A 23555-nucleotide genomic window follows, 5' to 3' on the forward strand; every position below is an offset into this window, starting at 1 on the left:
ACTTTTCCCAGGCAATCAAATCTGGCAGGAACAACACCACAAATTATTTCTATTTCCAGGATTTTCTCCTCCCAGGGCCCTTCTTCAACCCTTTGGCTTCAACAGCGAAAATCACCCCACAAGCAGCGAAGCAATTTCCAAAGCAAACCTCCTTTACCTTTTGTTTCATAGTAGACTATCCCAGCAAAGTGGTTAATCCCAAACTGGGTTTCGTAGTTATTCTTTGGAGGAATGTAGTTGGTGTTAAGCTTGTGCTGGGAATTCAGCTTATACAGCATTGTGGTATCTGTACCCTACACACATAAGAAAAAGCCCAAAACGTAATCACTGCTGGTCCTATGGAAATAGGTTTCACATGATCATTTTGTTCCTTTTTTACAACAGCGGAGCAGATGCATTGGGAGGACACTTGAGAAAGATAATTCAAAGGCAAATGCCTTTGGTATTTCATATATGAAATAGCACTGGGTAAAAGACTATGCTTAATGGCATGATATTTTTCTCCATGACCCTTGACGCAGGTGATTCCAGAGAGCTCATCAGATCCCACCTGCAAATAAGCCTTAGCCACCATAAGTACTGATTTGTTTGCAACAACGACAGTGCATACAATCAGCCCATTCTAGCCCATCTAGGATGCTCTTTAGAGATTGATTTAACTCTGAATATCCCCAGTCCGTTTGCAGGACATTAACCGAGATGGCAGCCATCTCAAACGCATCCAGTTGGTTATATTTATCCAACGAGGGAACAGAAACAATACCACGTGACTGAAGCATCCCATCATACAATGTTAGTTTCATAAACACAGGTACCACCACCTATGCGCTAAGCTGTGTTCACATGCAACTTGGGGCAGATGATTTGGAGCAGTAAATCTGTAATAACCTGAGATGGTCTGCAAACTCAGAGAGGTGTGGAAGTGAGGGAGCTGCTAGAACAAGCCACTGGCCCAAAGCGTACCTTAGGGAACTTGCTCTCCTCATCAATGAGCGAGATGATATTCATGGGTTTGACGGCAATCATATCCAGGGCGTCCTGGTTGTCAGTGAACTCTATGTGCTGCCAGTTGATGTTCTCCAGGTTGTATTCCTCCTGCTCCAGCTTGAAGACATGGCGCACAAAGAACTGCTGCAGATTCTCATTTGCAAAGTTAATGCACAGCTGCTCGAAGCTGGGGAGGGAGGGGTGACGGACAGTCAACTTGGAGTCACAGCACCCACCTTGTTTCCTGCTTTCTAAGGGAACGCTCAAGCCTTAGGCGAGATAGATATTGGCTGAGCTGTAACTAAAAAAGAAGCGAACCCGTTACCGGACAACTAGCACTATATGGGCTGTTTCTGATGATATCCCATCCATGTCTTAGCCTGCTTCAGCTCAATCTAGCTTAGCCTGCAAAATTTGGTCGGAGTGCATAGTAAGGTAGATTAGTTTGGGGTGCGGAGGAAGAGAGAGGGCCCTGCAACGTTCCCTCCAGCTTTGTACCTGTTCACAGTGAAGTTCTCAAAGCCGAAGATATCAAGAAGCCCGATGGACCTCCTGACATTTTTGAGTTCTTGGGAGGGAGGCCTGTAAATGGCAGCATTAATCTTCTCTACAATCCACACAAAAAGTCGCCCATAGATTCCCTGAAAAAAACAAAGAGATGTTGCTCAAGGACACACAGCTGATGGGCATCTGACACCAGCTTCACTCTGCCTCTCATCTAGGAGGGGATCAACTCTCTTCAATAAAGACCCAGGATCTGGACTTTCCATCAATGCACTTGTCTCCCAGAAGACCACCATGCTGATTTAAATCTGTAATAACCACCTCGCAGTTCAGGAGCAATCTGCTTACAGGTACAGGTTAAAGGTAACTGAAAGCAAATTCCCAGATCTGAACCCTCTCAAACATTGGTGGGGCTTGAATCTACAGCTCTAGTTTGTATTCACAAGCTCACAGAATCACAGGTTGGAAGGTAAATGTTGAAATACCCATCTATACTGCTGACAGTGCCCCCCTTCCTACCTGGCACGATTACCTATAGCAGGTAGATCAGTAGAGATAGGCCTTATAGCTCAGCAAATTTAGGGTACTTTGTCCAGATACGACTCTATTTCCATAAATATCATAGCATTGGCCAATCAGCACTAATTGGTGCTGGCTCGGCATTACGGGGGTTGCAGGCATTACTTTCTGTTACAGAATTCAAGACAGCGCTTACACGGGGAACTGGTGGACCCAAGAGTCCAGCACCTCAATAGCTAAGGATCTGACCTGGGGGTTGGCTCAGTGTCATTTCCTTGAGGTTCAGGAAAACTCAGATCTGCGGTTCTGGCTCCTCCCTTGAATCCTGTGTGAGTCCAAATTTCAAACCTCCTGAGGAGGAGGTGTTCAGGTGTGGGACTCCACTGTAGGTCCATCTCAGCCTACTGCACAGAGCTCTGTCCTGTGCACAATATCTACATTGTGTCCCCATCATATCCTGGTAGAGTCACTCTGAGCCACAGCCCACCCGCTCCTGAGCTGAACCCGAAAATGCACTGGTCAACCCAGTCCAGGGATGCCCTCCTGCAGTCCATCTCCAGCACATATTTCTGAGGCTGGCAAGTGTGAGTTGCAGTGGGTAGGCAAGATGTTCTCAGAAGTCTCCCTTCTGGGAGTCATTGGGGACACAATGTAGACATACCCTGGGTGCATCTCACAAGAAGCACTCGCTCACTTATCAGTTGCAATGACTTCCAGGCCAGCAGGAACCACCGATGATGTGAGCTGAGCTCCAATGCAACATTGGCCGCACTGGAGTATGACCGTTATGACCATTTTCCCCAAGGACTGGTACATGGAGCTCCATCACCTCCGTGCAAGGGAGAATCCAAAAAAAAATGGTAGGTTTTTTTTATTGAAATGAGAATGAGTGTGTCTTGGGCATTACCTTTACAAAAGCGTCCCTCACATCCAGCGCCTGCTCCATGCTGAGCGGGGTGGAGACCGTCTCTCCTCTGGTGATGATGGTACGGCTAGTGAGGCAGTTCTTCACATCCTGAGGCTCCACCTGACCAACCAAACACAGTTGTCACAAGGACCGGGGTGATCCTGCTTCAGACACGGGGCTGCACTAAATGACCTCCGGATGTCCCTTCCAATCCTCTCTATGCTTCTATGATACCTACATCTGCAATGGTTCAGTTTAGGGGGAAATTGGTAATAAATAATTTGCTTTCAAATACAAACAGGCGCTGGTGGAGCCAGGTCCAAACTGACCACCTAGGCACCTCAAAATGTAGATGCCTGGCCCTAGGAATATGATCCAGATGGACAGGATTAGGGACCTAGGACCCTTACACTGTGAATGGGAGGTCCTGGGCACCACCCAGGGACAACTGAGACTGCACACATGCTGAGTGGGGAGAGATCAACCGCAAGCTGTTATGAAACAATAAGCACATTGGTGTGTCTGGACTCCTGCTTCACCTCAAAGCATAGGCCTCCCTCGGTCCCCTTTGGATCCAGAGTGCCTGAGGGCTGCTTTAATTGACATTACACTCTCTTCTAGTCTGGCCGCTGAAGATGGCTGGGACCTGCTGGTAGGTGCAACATAGGATGCTGCCACGCCAGCCAGGTTTGTGCCACCTGGAAAACTCCTTATACACTGGTGTGTTCCCCAGAGGGAAGATCCAGCCAGTTTAGGGACACCTTATGCTGCCAGAGTAAAGCAGCAGGACCACACCTGGTCCCTTCGCCCATGCACAGAACATCCAATGTGATGGGATTCGCGATATAAAGCATTAGCAATCAGAGGAGCAAACCCGCACGGTAATAATATGGGGGAGCAACTGACCTCCAGCAATGAAGCTGCAGTGATTAAGGATGCAGACTGCAGAACCTCGCAGGCATCCAGGTTATCGTACGTCCGAGCTGCAGGGGGAAGATGGCAAGGAAAACCAGTGCAGAAGTTGCCTGTGTGGCCATTCCCTTTTCATTCAGGTCATGCAGGCTTTTCATAATATCTCTCCTGCCCTTCTGCTCCAAGGACAGGCTGGAGATGGGGCATAGAGCCCATGGCTCACCTATGGATTGGGGGGGAAGAGGCAGAAACCCTTCCCCGTGCCTCAGTTTCCCATCTTTTAGAGGGGATAATAGCACTTCTCTCCACACAGGGGTGTAGTGACGATAAACACTTTAGGGCTTGCAAATGGATCAGGTTTTACTTCACTGGAAGCCACAGAAGTCACTAAGGGCAGAGAGATTTAGATCCCGCTTCAAAAAGACTATAGCAGTCTGACTCACAGAGGCTGTTCCCACTGACAGTGGGAAAGTCAAGGGATAACCTCAACTCTGGCTATAGCCTCCATAGGGCACAGGCAAGGTCTTTCAAGCTTAGCTTAAGTCTTGCCACACAGAATATGTTGTATGACTTCATCTGCCTGACTTCAGTGTCTGGGAGGTGTGACATCATCTGAGTTATTTCATCATCCAAAATAAACCACCAGGCAACTCTTACCTTCGTACCGCAGGTTGCCCATGTGCAGTATGGCAGCCAGAAGCTTTGAGATCTCCCAGTTCTCAGTGTCCGTGAACATCAGGACTTTCATGGCGGAGCGAATGTTTGCATACTCCTTACTGTCATCTCTGCCGTCGCAGGTGGTGCAGTTACCCTGGAAAGGAAAAGCGGTCATCACCTGGTGCACGTGGCGCACCTAAGAAGCCGTGTGCGCTCAATAGTAACAGGTATAACAGATCTCTGATTTCCCACTGAAATCAATAGAACAAATCTCACAAATCCTCAGTCCTTCCTCAGCCAACTTTCACCTGAAGTCAGGGAGCCTCTCAGCTGGACTCATAAAGGTTGGAGAAAACTCAACCTTCTGCAGAGATGCGTGACTCTTTGGGTCTAAAGCATGCCAAAAAGATTTCCCTCCGGCTTCTTCTTGTAAACCTCCCATAATGAAAAAGCAGTGAGTAAAAACTGCCTACTTGTAAGGGCCTCTATTTATATGTATACTATGGAGCATGGTTCAAACACTGGTTCGACCTACAGTGGTATCACTGTCAGTGGCTACCCATCATCTGGTTGAGAGAAGGGCACAGTGGAGGAAGGGCTGGAGGAAATCAAAGGAAGACAGAGACAGGGGATCCATGTGAGAGGCCCCACTGGGCTGGGGCATGCACCTAAAGTCATGGCAGACTTCACAGTGCTAGGCTTTCTTGTAGCTCTAGGTATCAGAGGCACCTTCTGTCATCTCCAGCTGTACGGCTGCTAATCAGCCTTGCTAATGACAACTCGCTAATTGGTCATTCATGCCTTCACTGCTTCCTGCTTGGGTTATGGCATTAAAATGTATGTGGGCTTAAGAGCACAGCCACAGGTGGTGAAGAATGCAAGAGGCCACCTACTCGGTGACGCCAGCTACCAAGTGCAGCCCCTGGTCTGGATGCAAGCTTGTAATGAGCCTCCAAACAACCCCATGTGAACTACACAATTTCAGGGCATGTTTTTCCCCACTCCCTCATTAGGACAAGCCATAGGATCCAAGCTATTCCCTCATCTCCCCCGCCGGACCTTGTTCTGCCACTCTCACCATAGCAAGGTAGTTATAATCGGTGGCTTTCCCAAGACCCAGCTTCTTTTTCTGTTCTGGTGTCATTCCTTTCAGCATACAGTAAAACACGTGGTAATTCCTCTCATCATGGGCCTGAAGGAGAAGAGGACATGGTTAGTACTGCTAGGAAGACGAAGCTGATGAATGCCACGAGCCTCTCCAGTTCCCCCAGAAGAGCCTCACCTGTCGGCAGACGCGGGACTTCTCCAGCAGGTACTGCTCGATCTTCGCCCCTTCGATGGCACCCCGCTTGTTGAAATGGATGTCGATGTATTTACCGAACCGGCTGGAGTTGTCATTACGAATCGTCTTTGCATTGCCAAAAGCTGTGGGTAACAACACAACAGGGCAAAGCTGAGACCTGTAACCAGCTCGGGAAGGAGCCTGTGTGTTTACTCCAGGGTGACAAAAAGCAAAAAACTCAATGGAGACAGGACGGCTCGGAAGGGTGGGAATAGGCTACAAGAGCCTTTTGCCCTGCAGGTCTTCAGATCCAGTCCAACGGAGATGTTTCTGCAGAGCTGCTTCCAGGCACAAAATAGAGGCAAGGGGGAAAGGTAGGAAAGACTCAACACTTGCACCCCAGCCAGGAGGTGGTGCGATGATCTGAGCAATGGAGGAGAGAGAGGGATGATTTTGGGTGGGCATTAGTGGGGTAAGTTCAGAGAGCCCCAACAGGAGGCAAAAGCACGATCTTGTAAGGTCCCTTCCAGCCCCTAACACCTATGAATTTATGAATTCCTATATCTGAGGTGGGAGACAATAAACACGGGGGAGAGCAACTGGGACTTGGGACAGAAAACAGGGGGTGGATCCTCCCTGGAAACTAACCACTGGAGGGCACCTTTCTCCCATAAGCCTACCACGAATACATGGCATTAGAGAGACGAATTAGTTGTAGTAGTAACTCCAGGAATCCAGAGCTCAAATAAAGTGTACGGGTGCAGCACGATCTACATACATAGAGGACTGAATGGAAAATCAAACTGAATGGGATGCTTGTGTTTTTTTTTTCTTATGGCCAAGAAATATGAAGATTTTTCTCCCTCCGTTTGGGCTGTCATTCTGATGTATTTGTATGGTTGTAGTGCCTAGGAACTCCAGTCCGGGACCAGAAACCCGTTGGACAGACAGACAATCCCTGCTGCAGACAGCTGACAATCTTGCCTACAGATGTTCCTAAAAAAAGCGCATCTATTGAATGCATATTTTGCACATGACAATAAAGTGGGTTGCCTGGCACAGAGTGCCAACAGCTGGTATAAAAAGGGCAACACCACAGACTCCCCATCTCATTCCCTTCTGTGCAAGAAGATACAGCAATGCTCATTTGCTAAAAGCTTCAAGCCACTGCATTGGGAAAAGAAGGCTAATTCATTTACCCCACAAATTAAAGACCCAACACTGAATGCCCTTAAATCTTATTACTGCACTGATACTGAGTGTGTTCTCACTGAAATAAGATGGTCCTCTTGTTATAGATTTCATAGACTTCATAGACGTTCGGACTGGAAGGGACCTCAGAAGATCATCGAGTCCAGCCCCCTGCCCGAAGGGCAGGAAGTCAGCTGGGGTCATTGGATCCCAACAGGATAAACATCCAAATTTCTCTTGAAGGCGTTCAAAGTAGGTGCTTGAACCACCTCCGGGGGCAGGCTATTCCAGACTTTGGGGGCTCAGACAGTAAAGAAGTTCTTCCTTATGTCCAACCTGAAACGGTCTTGCAGGAGTTTATAACCATTCGACCTTGTCATCCCTTGGGTGAACAGATGTCCATTACCTAGCTGTCCCATGGGTTGCCTTCCCACAGCTACCATGATGCATGGCATCATATTTTCCAAAACGCCAAATTTGGCCCAAATGATACATCTCTGTGAAATGTTTTGCTGTCACCAAATCTCTACATTTTGAGAGAAAAGGGTGGCGTGTGAAAAAATGTGCCTGGATCTGCTGTTAAGCAGTTGCAGTTCTGGCCCTTGCTGGGAAGAAACCATGTAAAAAGTAGTTCCATGGTAGTTCCCCACTAATGCCCATCCAATGATTTGTGTATTTTTCACGATAGCAAGAGTCTTGCACCTCACCCAGCATGTCCTCAGGGCTCACCTTCCAATATGGGGTTTGCCTCCAGCACCTGCTGCTCAATCCAAGAATGCTGCCCACTGATGGCAGCCAGGAACTGGAGAATCAGTTTGGTGCTCTCCGTCTTCCCCGCACCGGATTCACCACTAAAGTTGGAAGGAACATATAGAAGTAAATGTCCCCCCACCACTATAGCCTGGACCTTGAACTCTGCATCCAAGCAGACTGGAAACCCCCCAGGCCTCTGTTCTCAGCATAGGTAAACCCAAGCCACTGGATTTGGATTTTCAACACACCAAATGTGGGGATCTGCTTGAACAAGGAGATTGTGTGAAGCTGATTACAGGAGTAGAAGCCCACGGCACCATTAGGATCTACATCTGATTTCAGATCAGGAGCAAGCTGCTTGGAGCTAAAGTTTGCGTCATGCCTATCCCCATCTTCCACATCATTCCAAAGCCAGTTCAGCTCCTTATGTAGAGTTTAGACTATTGTTTGTATAAGGCTGATCCTGTCTCAGGGAGGGGGTTGGACTAGATGATCTCTGTAGCCCTCCAACCCTACTTCTCCATGACTCTGTGATTCCTATCTGCAGACTCTAAACATCAAGGACACATCTATTCCACAGCTGGTCCATAACAGGAAGCAATCCAGAGAAGCATGACACATGCACTACATGCTAAAATGGATGCAATGAAGCACCACAGAGCAGGCTGTGCATACACTAATATGTTCAGTGTCTTGGGTGTGTTATTGGTGCATGCCCAGTGTTGGGTTACATCCACTTCGGTGCTCATGGAGTGGATGTGCCATGCTTAGCAGTTTCCACTGACAGTCTAGACACACCCCAAGAAGCAAGAGAAGTCAACAGAAGTGAGAGATTTCCCAAATGATGCTCTGTAGGGCATGGGTTCATGATTCAGGGAGAACTGGTTGCTTGCACTGAAATAAGCTCTTGCCCTTGATTCAAGCCACCGGTCTGCATTAGAAGAGAGTGACAATCTCTCTATACTTGTAAGACATTACCTTCCCATCGAAGCTGGTTCTATAGAGACCACAGAGATTTCATGCTGTTGGAGCAAATCCATGGGAAAAGTAACTATGAGAGGAGTTCTGCCAGACCTTCTCTTTGCTGAAATCTGACCCGTATTATGAAAGAGTTTGGGAGCCCCACGATCCTAGCATCCAGGATTATCTCATAGAACAGGTTGTCCCACTGATTTTAGAAGACCTACTCCAGAGTAAGGTGTTGCTCACAAGATGGGCATAAGGGGGCTGTTAGGTAGCACAAGTAGTTAACCCCAGGATAAATGATGGCTGGATGCAGGGATTCGTGGGGGTGATGTTATCATGGGGGTTACATCAGGGGCCAAACAAAGTGATTGAGATGGTCCTTCTGGTCTTGAACTCTATAGGTCTCTGCATCAGTAATTAAGGAACAAACAGGATGAACTATAAAGAGAAAAGCTGCAAACAAAAATCAGGAGAATAACCAAAGGAATGGTAGAAGCTTCATCACTTGCAACATTAAATCTAGGACTGACAAAAGGTAGGCACCAGATCATCTGAAAGGTCTTGTCCACCTTTAACTCCAATAGTAGAACACAATTATTAAGGCCAATCCATGGACCCTGAACCCTCTCAACCCTATGTGACTCCCACCCAGGAGCCAGGCAGCATGGAGATACCAACCTAGCCTATGCTCCACGATGTGGATAAATGTTCTCTCAATCTTAATCTCCAGTGTTGGCTACCTTGGTCTCTCCACAAGCAACGAAGTCATGGGTGCTCAGCAGCTTATGCAGGCTGGACTCCTGGGTTCAACACTCCCAAACCCACCTTATGATGCAGCACTGATCCTTATTGTTGCGCTGCATGTTGAAGTAACAATTATCAGCAATAGCGAAGATATGTGGCGGCATCTCCCCGATCTTCTTGTTGGTGTACAGGCGTATCTGCTCAGGCGAGTAGATGGGTAAGAGCTGGTAGGGGTTCACTGCCACCAGGATGGATCCTGTATACGTCTAGAGGAGAAACACACCAAGTTTTATCGGGACCAGTTGCAACCTATGGCCATCGCAGCAAAAACATGGCCAGAGCTAGCAGACACCCAGGTTGATCACATGCATCCGTCCACTGCTCGGATGACACAGGTATGCTATATCACAGATACTCTGGAGCTGCTCTGGACAAGGCCTTTGGTCCACCTCCTACAACACTGTGTAATGTTACTGTATAATAGTCCCTTAAGACCTGGCCTTATTTTGTTACAGGGGCGAGAGAGACTGCAAGGAGCCTTTTCCCTAGCACAGATGTGCGGAGAGCAGCCTTCATTTGTCAGACGTGCTGGGGAGCAGGCAGGTCAGGCCAACAACACTAGTGACCTCCAAGTAGGAGTCTCTGGGCATGGGATCGTCATAAACTCATCCCTAATGAGTCCTGGCAGGGTAGCTCTGCTGTTAGCACACAGGGTGGCTCATTAAAAGCTGCTTCTCGCTAAGCTTCTCCCTAATATCTCTAGAGGGGATGTTTAGCGATGTCTCTAGGCAGCACAGGAAACAATGCCTCCCTTTTCTCCTCCATTGTCCCATAGACTATTATTACATGAAATGATTATGGCCATTGACCGTGATCAAAGCTGCACATCCTAAGACAAAGGTGGGGTGAGCAGTAGTGCTAAGATTCATGCAGGCACCACAATGCGGCATCTCTAACAAATGCAACCATCGCCATCAGGGAAGTGTAGCAGCAGTCAGTGTTCAGGGCAGAAAAAAATCCCCTTGTAATCTTCCACTCTGAAGATCTCTATGGTTTTCGAGGGTTTCTCCCAAGACCGGGCAGATTGGTACAGACTGTGGGGGTTTTGCTTTTCTGAGATCTCTTGACTGTGTTTTAACCACCTTTGCAGCAGCAGGATGTTGGCTGTTGTGGTCCCCTTCCTTTACCTGTGGCAGGTTTGGGTGTTACGTCTTGTGTTGTGTCAGGGTTCATTGAGTAGTTTTGCTCCAAGTTTAGACAGTGTTTTGGATAGGGATGATCCTCCCTCGGGCAAGGGGTTGGATTAGGTTGAGGTCCCTTCCACCCCTACTCTCTATGACCCTATGACTTCATTCTGGCCGGTGAAGGAATCTGACTAATGGGAAAATATCCCTATGCTTCCCATTCGAAAACAGCCTCCAGACCTAACTAGCCAAGGCAAGAGTTACGTATCCTGATCCAAAAGCCGAGGAGAAAAATCAGTGTCAAAATCCTTCCTATCCTGGTGGAACCAGGAATGAAAAGGCCAATGCTGTCAGTGCTGCAGAGCTGGTCATTTAAATGCAAAATAAAAGGCCCTATATCTTTTTATTAGCATGCTGTAATGTTAGCAGATGGGCCTTTGGCATGAAGAAGAAAAGCAGCACATGCAATGAAAACCTCCGGTGAGCAACCTTCAAGTCCTCTTTGGGGTCCGATGGACTTTTAACAGTGGTGGGAGCGAGCTGGGAACGGAGCAATGGTGGGTACTTTGCAGTGGGAAACAGACCCTTTGCACCATGACCAGTGGTGTTTTTGCAGTGGGCTCCAAGCAATTAAAATAAACTGGTCTCTTACAATCCAAGTAAAGGCTCATTTTCATTTAGGTCAGACTGGAAAACTAGTTACTAGCATCGGTGGCTGCCGGCCAAGTGTATTCTACACCGGGGTGGGCAAAATGCGGCCTGTGGGCTGGATGTGGCCTGCAAGGCCATTCTATCCAGCCCACGGGGTCCGTAAAAAATTTAGAAAAGTAATATTTATCTGCCCTGGCTGCCTGTCATGCGGCCCTTTATGGCTGGCTCAGTAAGCAGCCCTCCACACGAAATAATTGCCCACCCCCGTTCTGCACTGTCCTGCTAGATGCCTTGCTCTCCATTTTGAAGGGCTATTTCTAGAGCTAGAGCCCTGTGATCCATTCAGTCCTTCCCATCTAGTCAGACTCCTAAAAAGGATGCCAATTCTGGACATCTTTGTGGCAACAACATCATCCACTGGAACAGAACTGAGACCTCCCCAAACTCATTTCACAGCCAAGAAAGGCTGAAAACTTTCTGACTGCATCCTAGGCTGGATTTGAACTCACAGTAAAGGCAGAGACAAGATATGATAGCTCTCTGCAAAATGCATCACAACTATAACCACCAGGGAGGGAGAAGAGGACAATTCTGGCACAAAAATGAATGAGACCCATGGATAAATTCAGGCTGAAAACGAGGTTTCTAACCACCGGAGGAGTGAGATTCTGAAAGGAAAACAGCCTAAATCGTCTTAAAATGGAGCTTGGTATGTTTATGAATAGTCTAAGTTTCTCATACTACTATAAAAATTGTCAAGATTTAGAAATGACAATACACCTCTAAGGTGATGTCAGGGACATTTCTAACAGTACTGCTCACCCCACCTTTGTTTTAGGATGTGCAGCTAGGATCACAGTCAACGGCCATAATCATTTCATGTAATAATAGTCTATGGGACAATGGACGAGAAAAGACAGGCACCGTTTCCTGTGCCACCTAGAGACATTGCTAAGCATCCGCTCTAGAGATCTGTGCCGCCTAGAGACATTGCTAAGCATCCGCTCTAGAGATATTATTTTTTGTTCTCAATAAAACCAACTTACTTTCTACAGGAGTTTTTGACACCCCTGAGCTTCAACCTTGGATGGGAACATCTCTGCCCTGGACAAGCCCCGTGAGGCCGAATACAGCCAAAGGTGCTTTTAAAGAAGTTAACCATTAGCAGTGGGAATGCTTTCTGCATGTTCCCACTGACCTTTCACTGGTAAGCACTGGGGGCCTGCGTCAGCACAAACTCCTGGGTTATCTCAAGAGGCAAGCGTGCGTTCAGTTTGCCGCTAGTTGATGAACACACACTGCTCGCCCAATTTTAGCAGAAGGCGGCATGCATGACTTCAGCCACCGAGTTAAAGAGGGGCCAAAGGGCAGGCACGAGAAAATATTTGTTACTCTGGTTTATAGGTCTGTTAGTGGGTCAGTGTAAAGCCCTTCTGTTTTGGAGCAAAGATCAACTTGGTTTTACTTGCAGGGGGTCTGCTAACTGCTTGCAACAGGAAAGACTGTTTCCTTGCAAATTCCTTACTTCCTGTGTGACCTATATTTTAACGAGCCATGCAACAAATCCGCTCTGAGCCTCGTTCCCACAACGCTGGCTAACTTCAAGTGGAGGTTTTGCTGCTCAAGCAATGCAGGATAAAGACAGTTCCAACCACCCCTGCTCTTTGTGCAGTGAAACGTCCCTGCTATTCAGCAGTTAAGCTGAGTACATGCAAGCGTGAGCCATGCAAAACAGCCCTTGCTTAGGTCTTTCCATTTTGTTGCAGGTGCCTGTTTCACCTGAGCTGAGGCATGACAAAGAAGTGGTCGCAGCTCATCGCATTCACAGGCGGAGCACTTGGTATTGCCAAGAAGGCGCCGTGGTTCTGCCTTTACGGCCAAGAGTGCCAGTGCTTTTGATGCATTCATGGGGTAGCAGTGGAAATGCAGTGCAATGGTTACTTGATGGTTCATGTAAATGGGAAAGCCAGGGGATGACGTGACAACGCACAGCACTAATGAACGACGGCTTGATGGATCTGCGCGCTGTACTTACCCTCCCGCCGCAATTAGTCTGAGGGTTAAAAAGTAAGGGAGGAGAGAAAGGAAAATACATACTTCATTAGAGTTACTAAAGTCAGTCTCCAAGTCAAGGAGAAGCTTTTCACCTGAGCCAGCTTAGCAAGGCCAGACTTTAGAGAAGACCCTCCTGCCCCTGGCTGCAGGATTTGTTCTTGACTTGAAAATCCCAGGAACCACTTTAAACAGGGAAGCTATCTATGTATCATACTGAGTTTGAAAAGGTGAGAGCAAATTTTACTTCTGCTACCTGGGCCACATCGGTCACTGTGTATGCAGCTTTGCAAAATTGTCACGAGCAAAGATAAGAAACCCCATCGCTGATGGTCATTAAAAGAAAAATCCCCCCTCCACATTTTCCGCTACGCTTCAGTCCTTATCAGAGTGACTGTCACAAATAGTTGTCAGCTCAGGAACCGTTCCTGTTTACAGGTGTACTTGCTACCCTCCGATAGCCTGGGGAGGTGTTTACTGCTAGGAACCTGAGCAGAGAAGCCAGCGTATTAACAGCAAGTTAATTTTCATTTTGCAAATGCAAGCTTTCAAACTGAAAAGCTGAGCTGAAGACATATGCCCCTCCAATCAGGCAGCAGGGATGTGCCAGCTGACCCGTGCATCCAATCCCAGCTAAACAACGCAGCTCAAATGGCAATGATCCACAAAAAAAACCAAAAACCCCACAAAAAAACTTTTCACCCACTATCCACAGAGCAAGGATGACCTGGGGGAATGATTGCAATATCATCACAATCTTTTCTGAAACGCACACACACAAAAGATTTTGTTGAATAAATCACGGGGGTCTTCAAGAGGAGGCTGGACAGATATTTGGCTGGGGTGTTATGACCCCAGCACCCGTTCCTGCCCGGGGCGGGGGGTCGGACCGATGATCTGTTTAGGTCCCTTCCGACCCTAAGCACTATGATTTATGCCCAAGTTTATTTACTCAACTATTTGCTCCAAATCATTAGCTCAGCTACATGAATAGCTATCTTCTCTCTTGCTATTCCTTTCGCTCTCTTTTCTAAGTTTTTGGAGACTGGTAGGAATAAGTGTTCCTCTCTCAGCCATCTCACTGCTGCAGGATGGAAGCAGTGCATGGGTGAGTGGTGATGTACTTTAGCAAGTGCTGGAAAGCCTGGAGTTGTGAAAATGTCCTTTCTATTTAGGAGTTGCAATCCTAACAAGAGAGAGATACCTGGGCTGGATGTCACCCTTCTAATAAAAAAGTTAACGTGTTGGTTAGAGGCACAGACATGCAGCAAGTGCCCAAAACTGCCATAAGTCTCCTTTTAAAGAGAGATGGCCAGCTTCCTGCTGGGCATTTTGGGCAATAGTTGGGCAATATTTCTGAGCACATGTGAAAAACATGGCTGCAAGCCGTGCTCTTAACACAGATTGAGCAGCTACAGTCCAAATGTATTTATGTATAATTACATAATAATAATAATAATCTACTGTTAAACATAATATATCATGATATAATATATTACATTATATATTACTATACTATATAATAAAGGATATTCATACTATGTGATAAATAATGAATAAAATTGGACTGTGCGTTATGCAATGTTTTTATAATAATAATATTATCCCTTTATTGTTGCATAATAATAACAATAATAATAATATTATCCCTTTATTATTATTGCATCATAATAATAATAACAATAATATTATCCCTTTATTATTGCATAGAGCTCTGTGCATGAAACACTGGGCAGAAAGACACCAAGTAGATTTTCCCACTCCTGTGTCTATACTGGGGACCATTCATAGTCCTTGAACCCTACTGGGGGCCAGACTAGTGCTCATAAGGGCTCCAGCCTTTGCAGGAGACGGACAATGTGAGTTGAACCCAACTTGAGGATGGTAGGGTGCCCCTGGGCTCCAAGAGGCATGGTCCCTGGCACTGGTGAATGACCAGCCTGAGACTATACCTTCCTGGCACAGCAGCATCTTCATGGGACAGTCCTCTGTCTCCCACCATCTTAGTTGCTGTTGGTTTTCTTTGTTGCTTTTCTTTCTCCGACTCTCTCTAAAATCCCCTTCCCTTTGCTCTTCCTGCGCACCAAACCAAGGGTTGAAGCATGTCTATATAGGTCCTTTCTGTTCCATTTTCCATGTCCTGGTCACCCCACCCTACGGTTGACACACAGAAGCCACCACCTTTCCCACCATAGAGAAACCTCCTTACACAGCCTACTAACACCATGTCTGCTGCATGCCAAGAACGCTGTTGCTGAGCCATAGTCAATGTTCTGCCTGGAACAGGTTGATGCGATAGTGGTGAATTATTTTCATAATATATCATGATATAATATATTACATTATATATTACTATACTATATAATAAAGGATATTCATACTATGTGATAAATAATGAATAAAATTGGACTGTGCGTTATGCAATGTTTTTATAATAATAATATTATCCCTTTATTGTTGCATAATAATAACAATAATAATAATATTATCCCTTTATTATTATTGCATCATAATAATAATAACAATAATATTATCCCTTTATTATTGCATAGAGCTCTGTGCATGAAACACTGGGCAGAAAGACACCAAGTAGATTTTCCCACTCCTGTGTCTATACTGGGGACCATTCATAGTCCTTGAACCCTACTGGGGGCCAGACTAGTGCTCATAAGGGCTCCAGCCTTTGCAGGAGACGGACAATGTGAGTTGAACCCAACTTGAGGATGGTAGGGTGCCCCTGGGCTCCAAGAGGCATGGTCCCTGGCACTGGTGAATGACCAGCCTGAGACTATACCTTCCTGGCACAGCAGCATCTTCATGGGACAGTCCTCTGTCTCCCACCATCTTAGTTGCTGTTGGTTTTCTTTGTTGCTTTTCTTTCTCCGACTCTCTCTAAAATCCCCTTCCCTTTGCTCTTCCTGCGCACCAAACCAAGGGTTGAAGCATGTCTATATAGGTCCTTTCTGTTCCATTTTCCATGTCCTGGTCACCCCACCCTACGGTTGACACACAGAAGCCACCACCTTTCCCACCATAGGGAAACCTCCTTACACAGCCTACTAACACCATGTCTGCTGCATGCCAAGAACGCTGTTGCTGAGCCATAGTCAATGTTCTGCCTGGAACAGGTTGATGCGATAGTGGTGAATTATTTTCTCATGGAAAAAAAATGTGTTTGTGATGCTCCTGAAACTCTACCAAAATATTCTGTCTGGAAAAATGCCTCAAGGCTAGTTTCACAAGATGGAGGGAGGTGCCTTCCCCGATGATCAATAGGTCAGTGTTTAGGGCACTTACCCCAATTCTCCACTCATTTTAGAGCAGGGGTTGGACCCCAGTCTCCCATACCTAACCAGAGAGACAAACGCCAGGCTAGAGGCTATTATGGAAGGGAATATTCCTTGATCTCGCCTGCCGCGCTGTTCCATTTCATATAAGCCACTTCAATATTCAGCTCAAGAGAAAAAGGGAATGGCTTTCTAACCTGGTGGTTAGGACATATGGACGTACTGTAGGCAAGGCACCTTCCCTCAATGACTATTTCAATATTTCATGCCTAGTTGAGCAGCACCTTAGAACAGACATACCGGATTGCAGACGTGGCCGATGGGGTGCTCCTGTGGGCTGGAGCATAGGGCTGAGAGCCTGGACATGTGCGCCAGGGCACTCTGGGGTGGGACAGTGCTCCTACTGGGACTTAAAGCTGGGGGGTCCTGGCTAGAAAATCTTGCCCCTCCACTCAGAGACATATTGATGGCCACATTTGGGGTCAAGAAGGAATTTTACTGCATGGTCAGATTGGTATGGACTGGGGGGGGAGGGGGTGCCTCCCTCTTTAGTAGGGGCATGGCCCTCTACCCAGATCACTGGAGCATGTGTTGACAACATTTCATAGAAGCAGGACGTTGGCTGCTCTGGTCCTCCTGCTTTACCTGTAGCAGGTTAGGGTATGTCTTGTGCTATGTTAAGGTTGATGGTGGTTTTATTCAGAGGTTAGATTATGGATTATATAGGATGGTTTGGATAGGGCTGATCCTGCCCCAGGCAGGGGGCTGGACTAGATCACAGATGGAGGTCTCTTCCAGCCCTACTTCTCTATGAGTCTATGAAGTCCTGTTTTCCAGTTATGGCTCTGACTCCAATTCCTTTTAAGGCCTGGGACAAGTGATTTGGGCCACTATTGTCAAATTCAACTGCATAAATTTAGGCTTTTAAAATAAACAACGCAATTATGAGACGTGTGGCATGCCTGTAACATCTATTTGCTCATCCAGGTGCTTAAAACAGAACTGGTCACTCAGTATTGTAGATGTTGGCTATTAACTTTCCCTTTCCCTCCATTTCCCCATACACAAAAGGGGAAACTACTAATGACCTACATACATGGCAGGCTGCGTAAAGCACTTGGCTCATTACTCTCACTGATGCTCATAAAACATCCACACACATAAGGAGAGAACAATATTGGAACCCAGAGGAAATCTACTCTAAGAAATATAAGACAGTCGCAAAGATGGTGTGAAGACATGACTGCAAAGTCGCAGATCATTACCTTAATCAAGACAATTATTTGTTCCTCATAAACCAACTTGCTTTACCAATCTTCTTAAATGCATGTGCTAATCCAAGGCTGTGTCAACCCTTTCCATCCCATCACATTTTCTTCTAATAAAACAAAAATATGAATCCTTTATTCTACTCAAAGCTGCCAGGAGCTTTTCAGAAGGACATTTTCTCGTAACCCCACAACCCTTGTTTCTATTCCCAACCTTGAAAATATATGCAATGCAGTATCTACCAATGCACTGTGGACTAGTTCCTGCAAAACTGAAGGTGTGTCATTCAAAAACAAGGCTTATTACTAAATAGATTGTGACTGCAACTGGTACCTTGCTGATTTAATCTACAAAGATCATATTGTCTCATGACATATGAGAAAAGGACCTGGGGGTTACTGTGGACAATAAGCTGAATATGAACCAACAGTGTGCCCTTGTTGCCAAGAAGGCTAATGGTATACTGGGCTGCACTGGTAGGTGTGTTACCAGCAGGGCCAAGGAAGTACTGATTCCCCTCTATTTAGTACTGGTGAGGCCACACCTGGAGTACCACGTCCAGTTTTGGGCCCTACTACAGAAAGGATGCGGACAAATTGGAGAGCAATGAAAATGGTTGGGGGCTGGGGCACATGACTGGTGAAGAGACTGAAGGAACTGGGCTTATTTAGTCTGCAGAAGAGAAAACTGAGTGGGGATTTAACAGCAGCCTTTAACTCCCTGAAGGGGATGGCAAAAAGGATGGAGCTGGACTCGTCTCAGTGGGGGCAGATGACAGAACAAGGACCAGTGGGCTCAAGCTGCAGCGAGGGAAGTTGAGGTTAGATATTAGGAAACACTTTGTCACCAGGAGGGTAGTAAAACACTGGAACAGGCTCCCCAGAGAAGTGGTGCAATCTCCATCCTTGGAGGTTTTTAAGACGCAGCTAGACAAAGCTGTGGCTGGGATGATGTAGTTGGGGCTGGTCCAGCTTTGAGCAGGGGCTGGACTAGATGTGACCTCCTGAGGTCCCTTTCAACTCCAATTTTCTGATTTTTCTGATTTTATGACATGGGCCACAGAACAGAGCAGTTGCTGGATACAAGCCTAATATTTGCATGACAATTGGAAAAAGTTCAAATAACATTTTTCTTGTGTGCCTCTGATTCCATCACAGGCAAGGAGTGGACGTGCCAAAATACCAAAAGAAAAGGTTTATCTGGTTATAATTCCAGTCTACCTGGAAGGACCGAACCAAAACCAGGCACTGGAATGCCCTCGAACTTGAGAAAGAGATACAGGAAAAGACAGGGTAGACTGGCAGAGACTAAATCATGCAGAGAGGTTGAGCTTTCATAGGCTACATACAGCCTACTTCATCAAATGGTCAAGATACTCACCTAGGCTGTGTGAGATTTAGGCTCAAGTCTCTCCTTGGCCTGATTCAAGACAGGCACTTGAATCCAAGGCACTCGAAACCCAGGTAAACCTCCCGACCTGATAGCCATTCTTTTGTGCCTCCCTTCCACCCTGGACCCAAGAAAACTTTCCCAGTGGTTTTCATCAAAACGGTTACAGTCCAGGGAAAAGTTGTCGGCGAGTCAGCATTACCTGACCCCACTAAAAATAATTTCAGCAAAAGTTTCCCAAATAGCTCTAGTGCGTGCCATTCAGATTTAGCTGTACAAAGAGATGTGGTTCTAGATGTGAGTAGAGCTACTCTTGTGAGATCTCCAGTTGGCTTTGCTGACCTAAGGGTTTTAGATATTGGGAACCTTGCAAAACTAAGCATCCAAACGTTTGGGTGCTCCTCTGAATGAAATCTTGGGAACCCTTCAGGATAAAGGCAACTCTTTTATTTAGCAGACAGACGTAACAATGGGATCCAAAAGTAGGAAGCTGAAACTAGACACGCTTCTGCTAGAATCAAGGAACACGTTTTTCAGTGAGAGTAATTAAGCATTGGAACAATTTACCTCGGGATATGGTGACTTCTCCATCATTTGCCGTCTGTAACTCAAGACTGTGGGGACCTTTTTTAAAGGATGCTACAGTTCAAACAGAAATTATAAACTTGCTGGAAAAATTCCTGGCTGAGGAACTCTGGCCTGTGTTATATAAGATAAGAGATCAAAGTCATTTATTTTCAGGGTCCCTATGGTTTAAAAAATCCATCAGTCCATGAATCACTCCTCTCTCAATGAAACCTTCCAATAGCTTGTAAAAAAAAAAGTCTGCAGGTGCACAAAGCAAGGAACATGCACTGCTGAATGCTTAAATATGATTTACAAGTTCTCCTGTATTGCCCAGCTCAAACCTCTTTGCATGGACTGTCTGGCCCCATCAGCTAGCAGCACCCAGGCACATGCTGTGGGTAGATTTCATTTCAGGAATAAAAATGGACATCCCATGCCCCCACAAGGATCCTGACAGTCCACAGTCTGTTAAAACAGAAGGCAGGGACAGACATTACACATAAACCGGTTTAAGTGATGAGAAATTGGCTTAAACTTGTAACAGAACAGATGTTCAGTGCAAATACACCAGTTTGAAAATAGCTGGAACTGGTTTGAGATAAACCTGGTAGTATCAGACTTAACTGATTTGGGTCAAACCAAAGACTGATTTGGGTCCTTCAGCATCCAGCGCAGGGTGGCAAAGGCCTGCAGCAAGATAGCAGCCCTGGACTTCAGGAGGGAGGATTTAATTGAGCTAAGGAGACTAGTTGGGGAGGCACTGAGGTCCTGGAGGGATGAGGAGTTGGGAGTCCAAGAAGAGTGGCCGTTCCTGGAGGAGACGATCCTCCAAGCTCAAAGGATGGCAATCCTATTATGGATTAAAGGGGGCAAGAGTGCTCAAAAGCCCCCATAGCTCACCAAAAGCATCTAGGAACGTCTCAAAGCCAAAAAGGAGGCATACACCCAATGGAAGGGAGGGGCCATCACCAGGGAGGACTATACCTCCGTTGCTCGGGATTGCAGAGGGACTGTTAGGAAGGCTAAGGTGGAGATGGAACTGGGAGTAGCGGCCCAGATCAAGGATAACAAGAAATCCTTTTTAAAATACATAGCGGGTAAAAAGAAGGTACCGGGTAATGTAGGGCCTCTGCAGGACACGCTAGGAAATCTGGTGGTCTCACCAGATGACAAAGCTAACCTATTTAACAATTTCTTTGCCTCCATTTTTCTGAGCAGGGACCAGGTCATTCTCCACACCGGGATCCACGATGGACCCAGGGGAGGTGCAGCCAGGCCCAGGGTCAGAGAGGACCTAGTCAGGGAACTTCTGGTGGGACTGGATGTGTTCAAATCAACAGGTCCTGACGATCTCCACCCCAGAGTACTGAAGGAATTAGCAGAGGTCATTGCAGGACCCCTGGCACAGATTTATGAGCACTCGTGGTGCTCTGGTGTGGTGCCACAGGTCTGGAAAAGGGCCAATGTGGTTCCCGTTTTCAAAAAAGGGAGGAAGGAGGACCCAGGAAATTATAGGCCTGTTAGTCTTACTCAGTCCTGGGGAAGCTATTTGAGAAAATTAGCCAGGTGCACATCTGCGAGGGGCAAGCAGGGGAGTATATACTTAGGGGCAACCAACATGGGTTCATTAGAGGCAGGTCCTGTCAGACCAACCTGGTGGTCTTCTACAACCAGGTCACAAAATCCTTGGACGTAGGTGTCGCGGTGGATATAGTCTTTCTGGACTTTAGGAAGGCCTTGGGCACTGTCTCTTACCCCATTGTCATTAAAAATTTAGGAGATTGTGGTGTCAATGCCTACACAGTCAGATGGGTCACCAATTGACTGGAGGGCTGTATCCAGAGAGTGGTGGTGGATGGGTCATTTTTGACCTGGACGGATGTGGGCAGTGGGGTCCCCCAGGGCTTGGTCCTCGGGCCCGCACTGTTCAACATCTTCATCAGCGACTTGGACAAGGGGGTGAAAAGTACCTTGTTCAAATTCGCAGATGACACTAAGATGTGTGGGGAAGTGGGCACGCTAGAAGGGAGGGACAGGCTACAACTAGATCTGGGCAGGTTACAGGGGTGGGCGAATGAGAATACGATGGGATTCAATACTGAAAAGTGCAGAGTACTGCACCTAGAGAGGAAGAACCAGCAGCTACCTACAGGCTGGGGAACTCCCTTCTCGTCAGCACAGAGGCAGAAAAGGATCTTAGAATCATTATAGACTCCAAGATGAAATGGACCACCAATGTGGGGACGCGGTCAGGAAGGCTAACCACACCTTGTCATGCATCCATAGATGCATCACAAGCAGGTCCAAGGAGGTGATCCTCCCCCTCTATGTGACACTGGTCAGGCTGCAGTTGGAGTACTGCGTCCAGTTCTGGGTGCCGCACTTCAGGAGGGATGTGGACAACATTGACAGGGTCCAGAGGAGGGCCACTCACATGATCAGGGGGCAGCAGGGCAGGCCCTACGAGGAGGCACTACTTCACAGTCAGGGCGGCTAGGATCTGGAACCAACTTCCAAGGGAAGTGGTGCTCACTCCTACTGGGGGTCTTCAAAAGGAGGCTAGATAGACACCTTGCCGGGGTCGTTTGACCCCAGCGTTCTTTCCTGCCCATGGCTGGGGGTCAGACTAGATGATCTGCTCAGGTCCCTTCCGACTCTATCAACTATGAAACTATGACACCAGTTTATGCATCGTCTGTCCCAGACCCCTTGCTGGTTTAAGTTAAACCAGATGCCCCCGGCATGCTCTCTGGGCTGGGCAGGGCTCTCTGCTCCACAGCAGGGCTGGCCCCTCCCCTGTGCTCCCTGGCTGGAGCTCTGGCTCAGACTGCAGGCATCTGCCTTGTTTCCCCCTGCTCCCTCCTCACCCCCCCACTCCCTGCTAAGCAGAGATTTCCCCATTCCAACTGCCTTACACAGACCCATTAGCTAGCAGACCACATGCTGGCTACAGTCCAAGCTGTGGCAGATGGGACAAGGCAGAATCAACAGGTAGCTGGTAGTGTCCGTTGTTTTCTTAATGGAGTGATAAACACTGTGTTATCAATTCCCTGCTGGGCTGGTCAGGATGGGGGGGAACCCCTCCCTAATCAGAGCATCCTGCTGGCCATACTGCCCTCAGCTCAGCAATGCACAAGGGAAGGGAGGCCTGCTCTAGTGTCCCCCAGCTTCTAGCCTGAGCCACTGCAGGCATGTGCCTGCATTTTTTTCAGACCAGAGGGAATGTCTTTTCAGTCACAAATTGGTTTAGACTAGCCAGATTAGACTAACCTGCAAAGATTGCATCCATTCAGGCTCAGGCTTTTTGAATGTACGTCCCTAGCCTTAGAGAATAACTAGTCCAGACAAGCATGAGTTTTTGTAGACAACAACCTCCTTTGTCATTTGAAATGGATTCATCTTCCATCATCCAGGTTTCGACCTGGAAGGGTGTGGGCAGTGGGGTCCTGCAGGGCTCGGTCCTTGGACCGATACTCTTTAACCTCTTCATCAGCGACTTGGACGAGGGAGTGAAGTGTACTCTGTCCAAGTTTGCGGATGACACAAAGCTATGGGGAGAAGTGGAAACACCGGAGGGCAGGGAACAGCTGCAAGCAGACCTGGACAGGTTGGACAAGTGGGCAGAAAACAACAGAATGCAGTTCAACAAGGAGAAATGCAAAGTGCTGCACCTAGGGAGGAAAAATGTCCAGCACACCTACAGCCTAGGAAATGACCTGCTGGGTGGCACGGAA

The 23555-nt window shown here is 47.2% G+C and overlaps 1 protein-coding gene across 1 annotated transcript in view; it reads right to left on the reverse strand.

The window, feature by feature from the left end:
- MYO7A (myosin VIIA) overlaps nucleotides 1-23555 on the reverse strand; it is a 108257-nt gene that overhangs the window by 70000 nt on the left and 14702 nt on the right. The window contains exons 4-13 of the mRNA XM_006021952.2: nucleotides 9504-9688; nucleotides 7689-7810; nucleotides 5769-5911; nucleotides 5565-5678; nucleotides 4487-4640; nucleotides 3824-3900; nucleotides 2918-3037; nucleotides 1486-1628; nucleotides 964-1174; nucleotides 158-293 (exon numbers count right to left, since the gene is read on the reverse strand). Of these exons, the coding sequence (XP_006022014.1) occupies nucleotides 158-293; nucleotides 964-1174; nucleotides 1486-1628; nucleotides 2918-3037; nucleotides 3824-3900; nucleotides 4487-4640; nucleotides 5565-5678; nucleotides 5769-5911; nucleotides 7689-7810; nucleotides 9504-9688 (1405 nt within the window). The remainder of the gene's footprint in view (nucleotides 1-157; nucleotides 294-963; nucleotides 1175-1485; nucleotides 1629-2917; nucleotides 3038-3823; nucleotides 3901-4486; nucleotides 4641-5564; nucleotides 5679-5768; nucleotides 5912-7688; nucleotides 7811-9503; nucleotides 9689-23555) is intronic.

This window comes from Alligator sinensis, unplaced genomic scaffold (assembly GCF_000455745.1).
Source record: "Alligator sinensis unplaced genomic scaffold, ASM45574v1 scaffold1008_1, whole genome shotgun sequence".
In the NCBI taxonomy this organism is placed as follows: domain Eukaryota; kingdom Metazoa; phylum Chordata; order Crocodylia; family Alligatoridae; genus Alligator; species Alligator sinensis.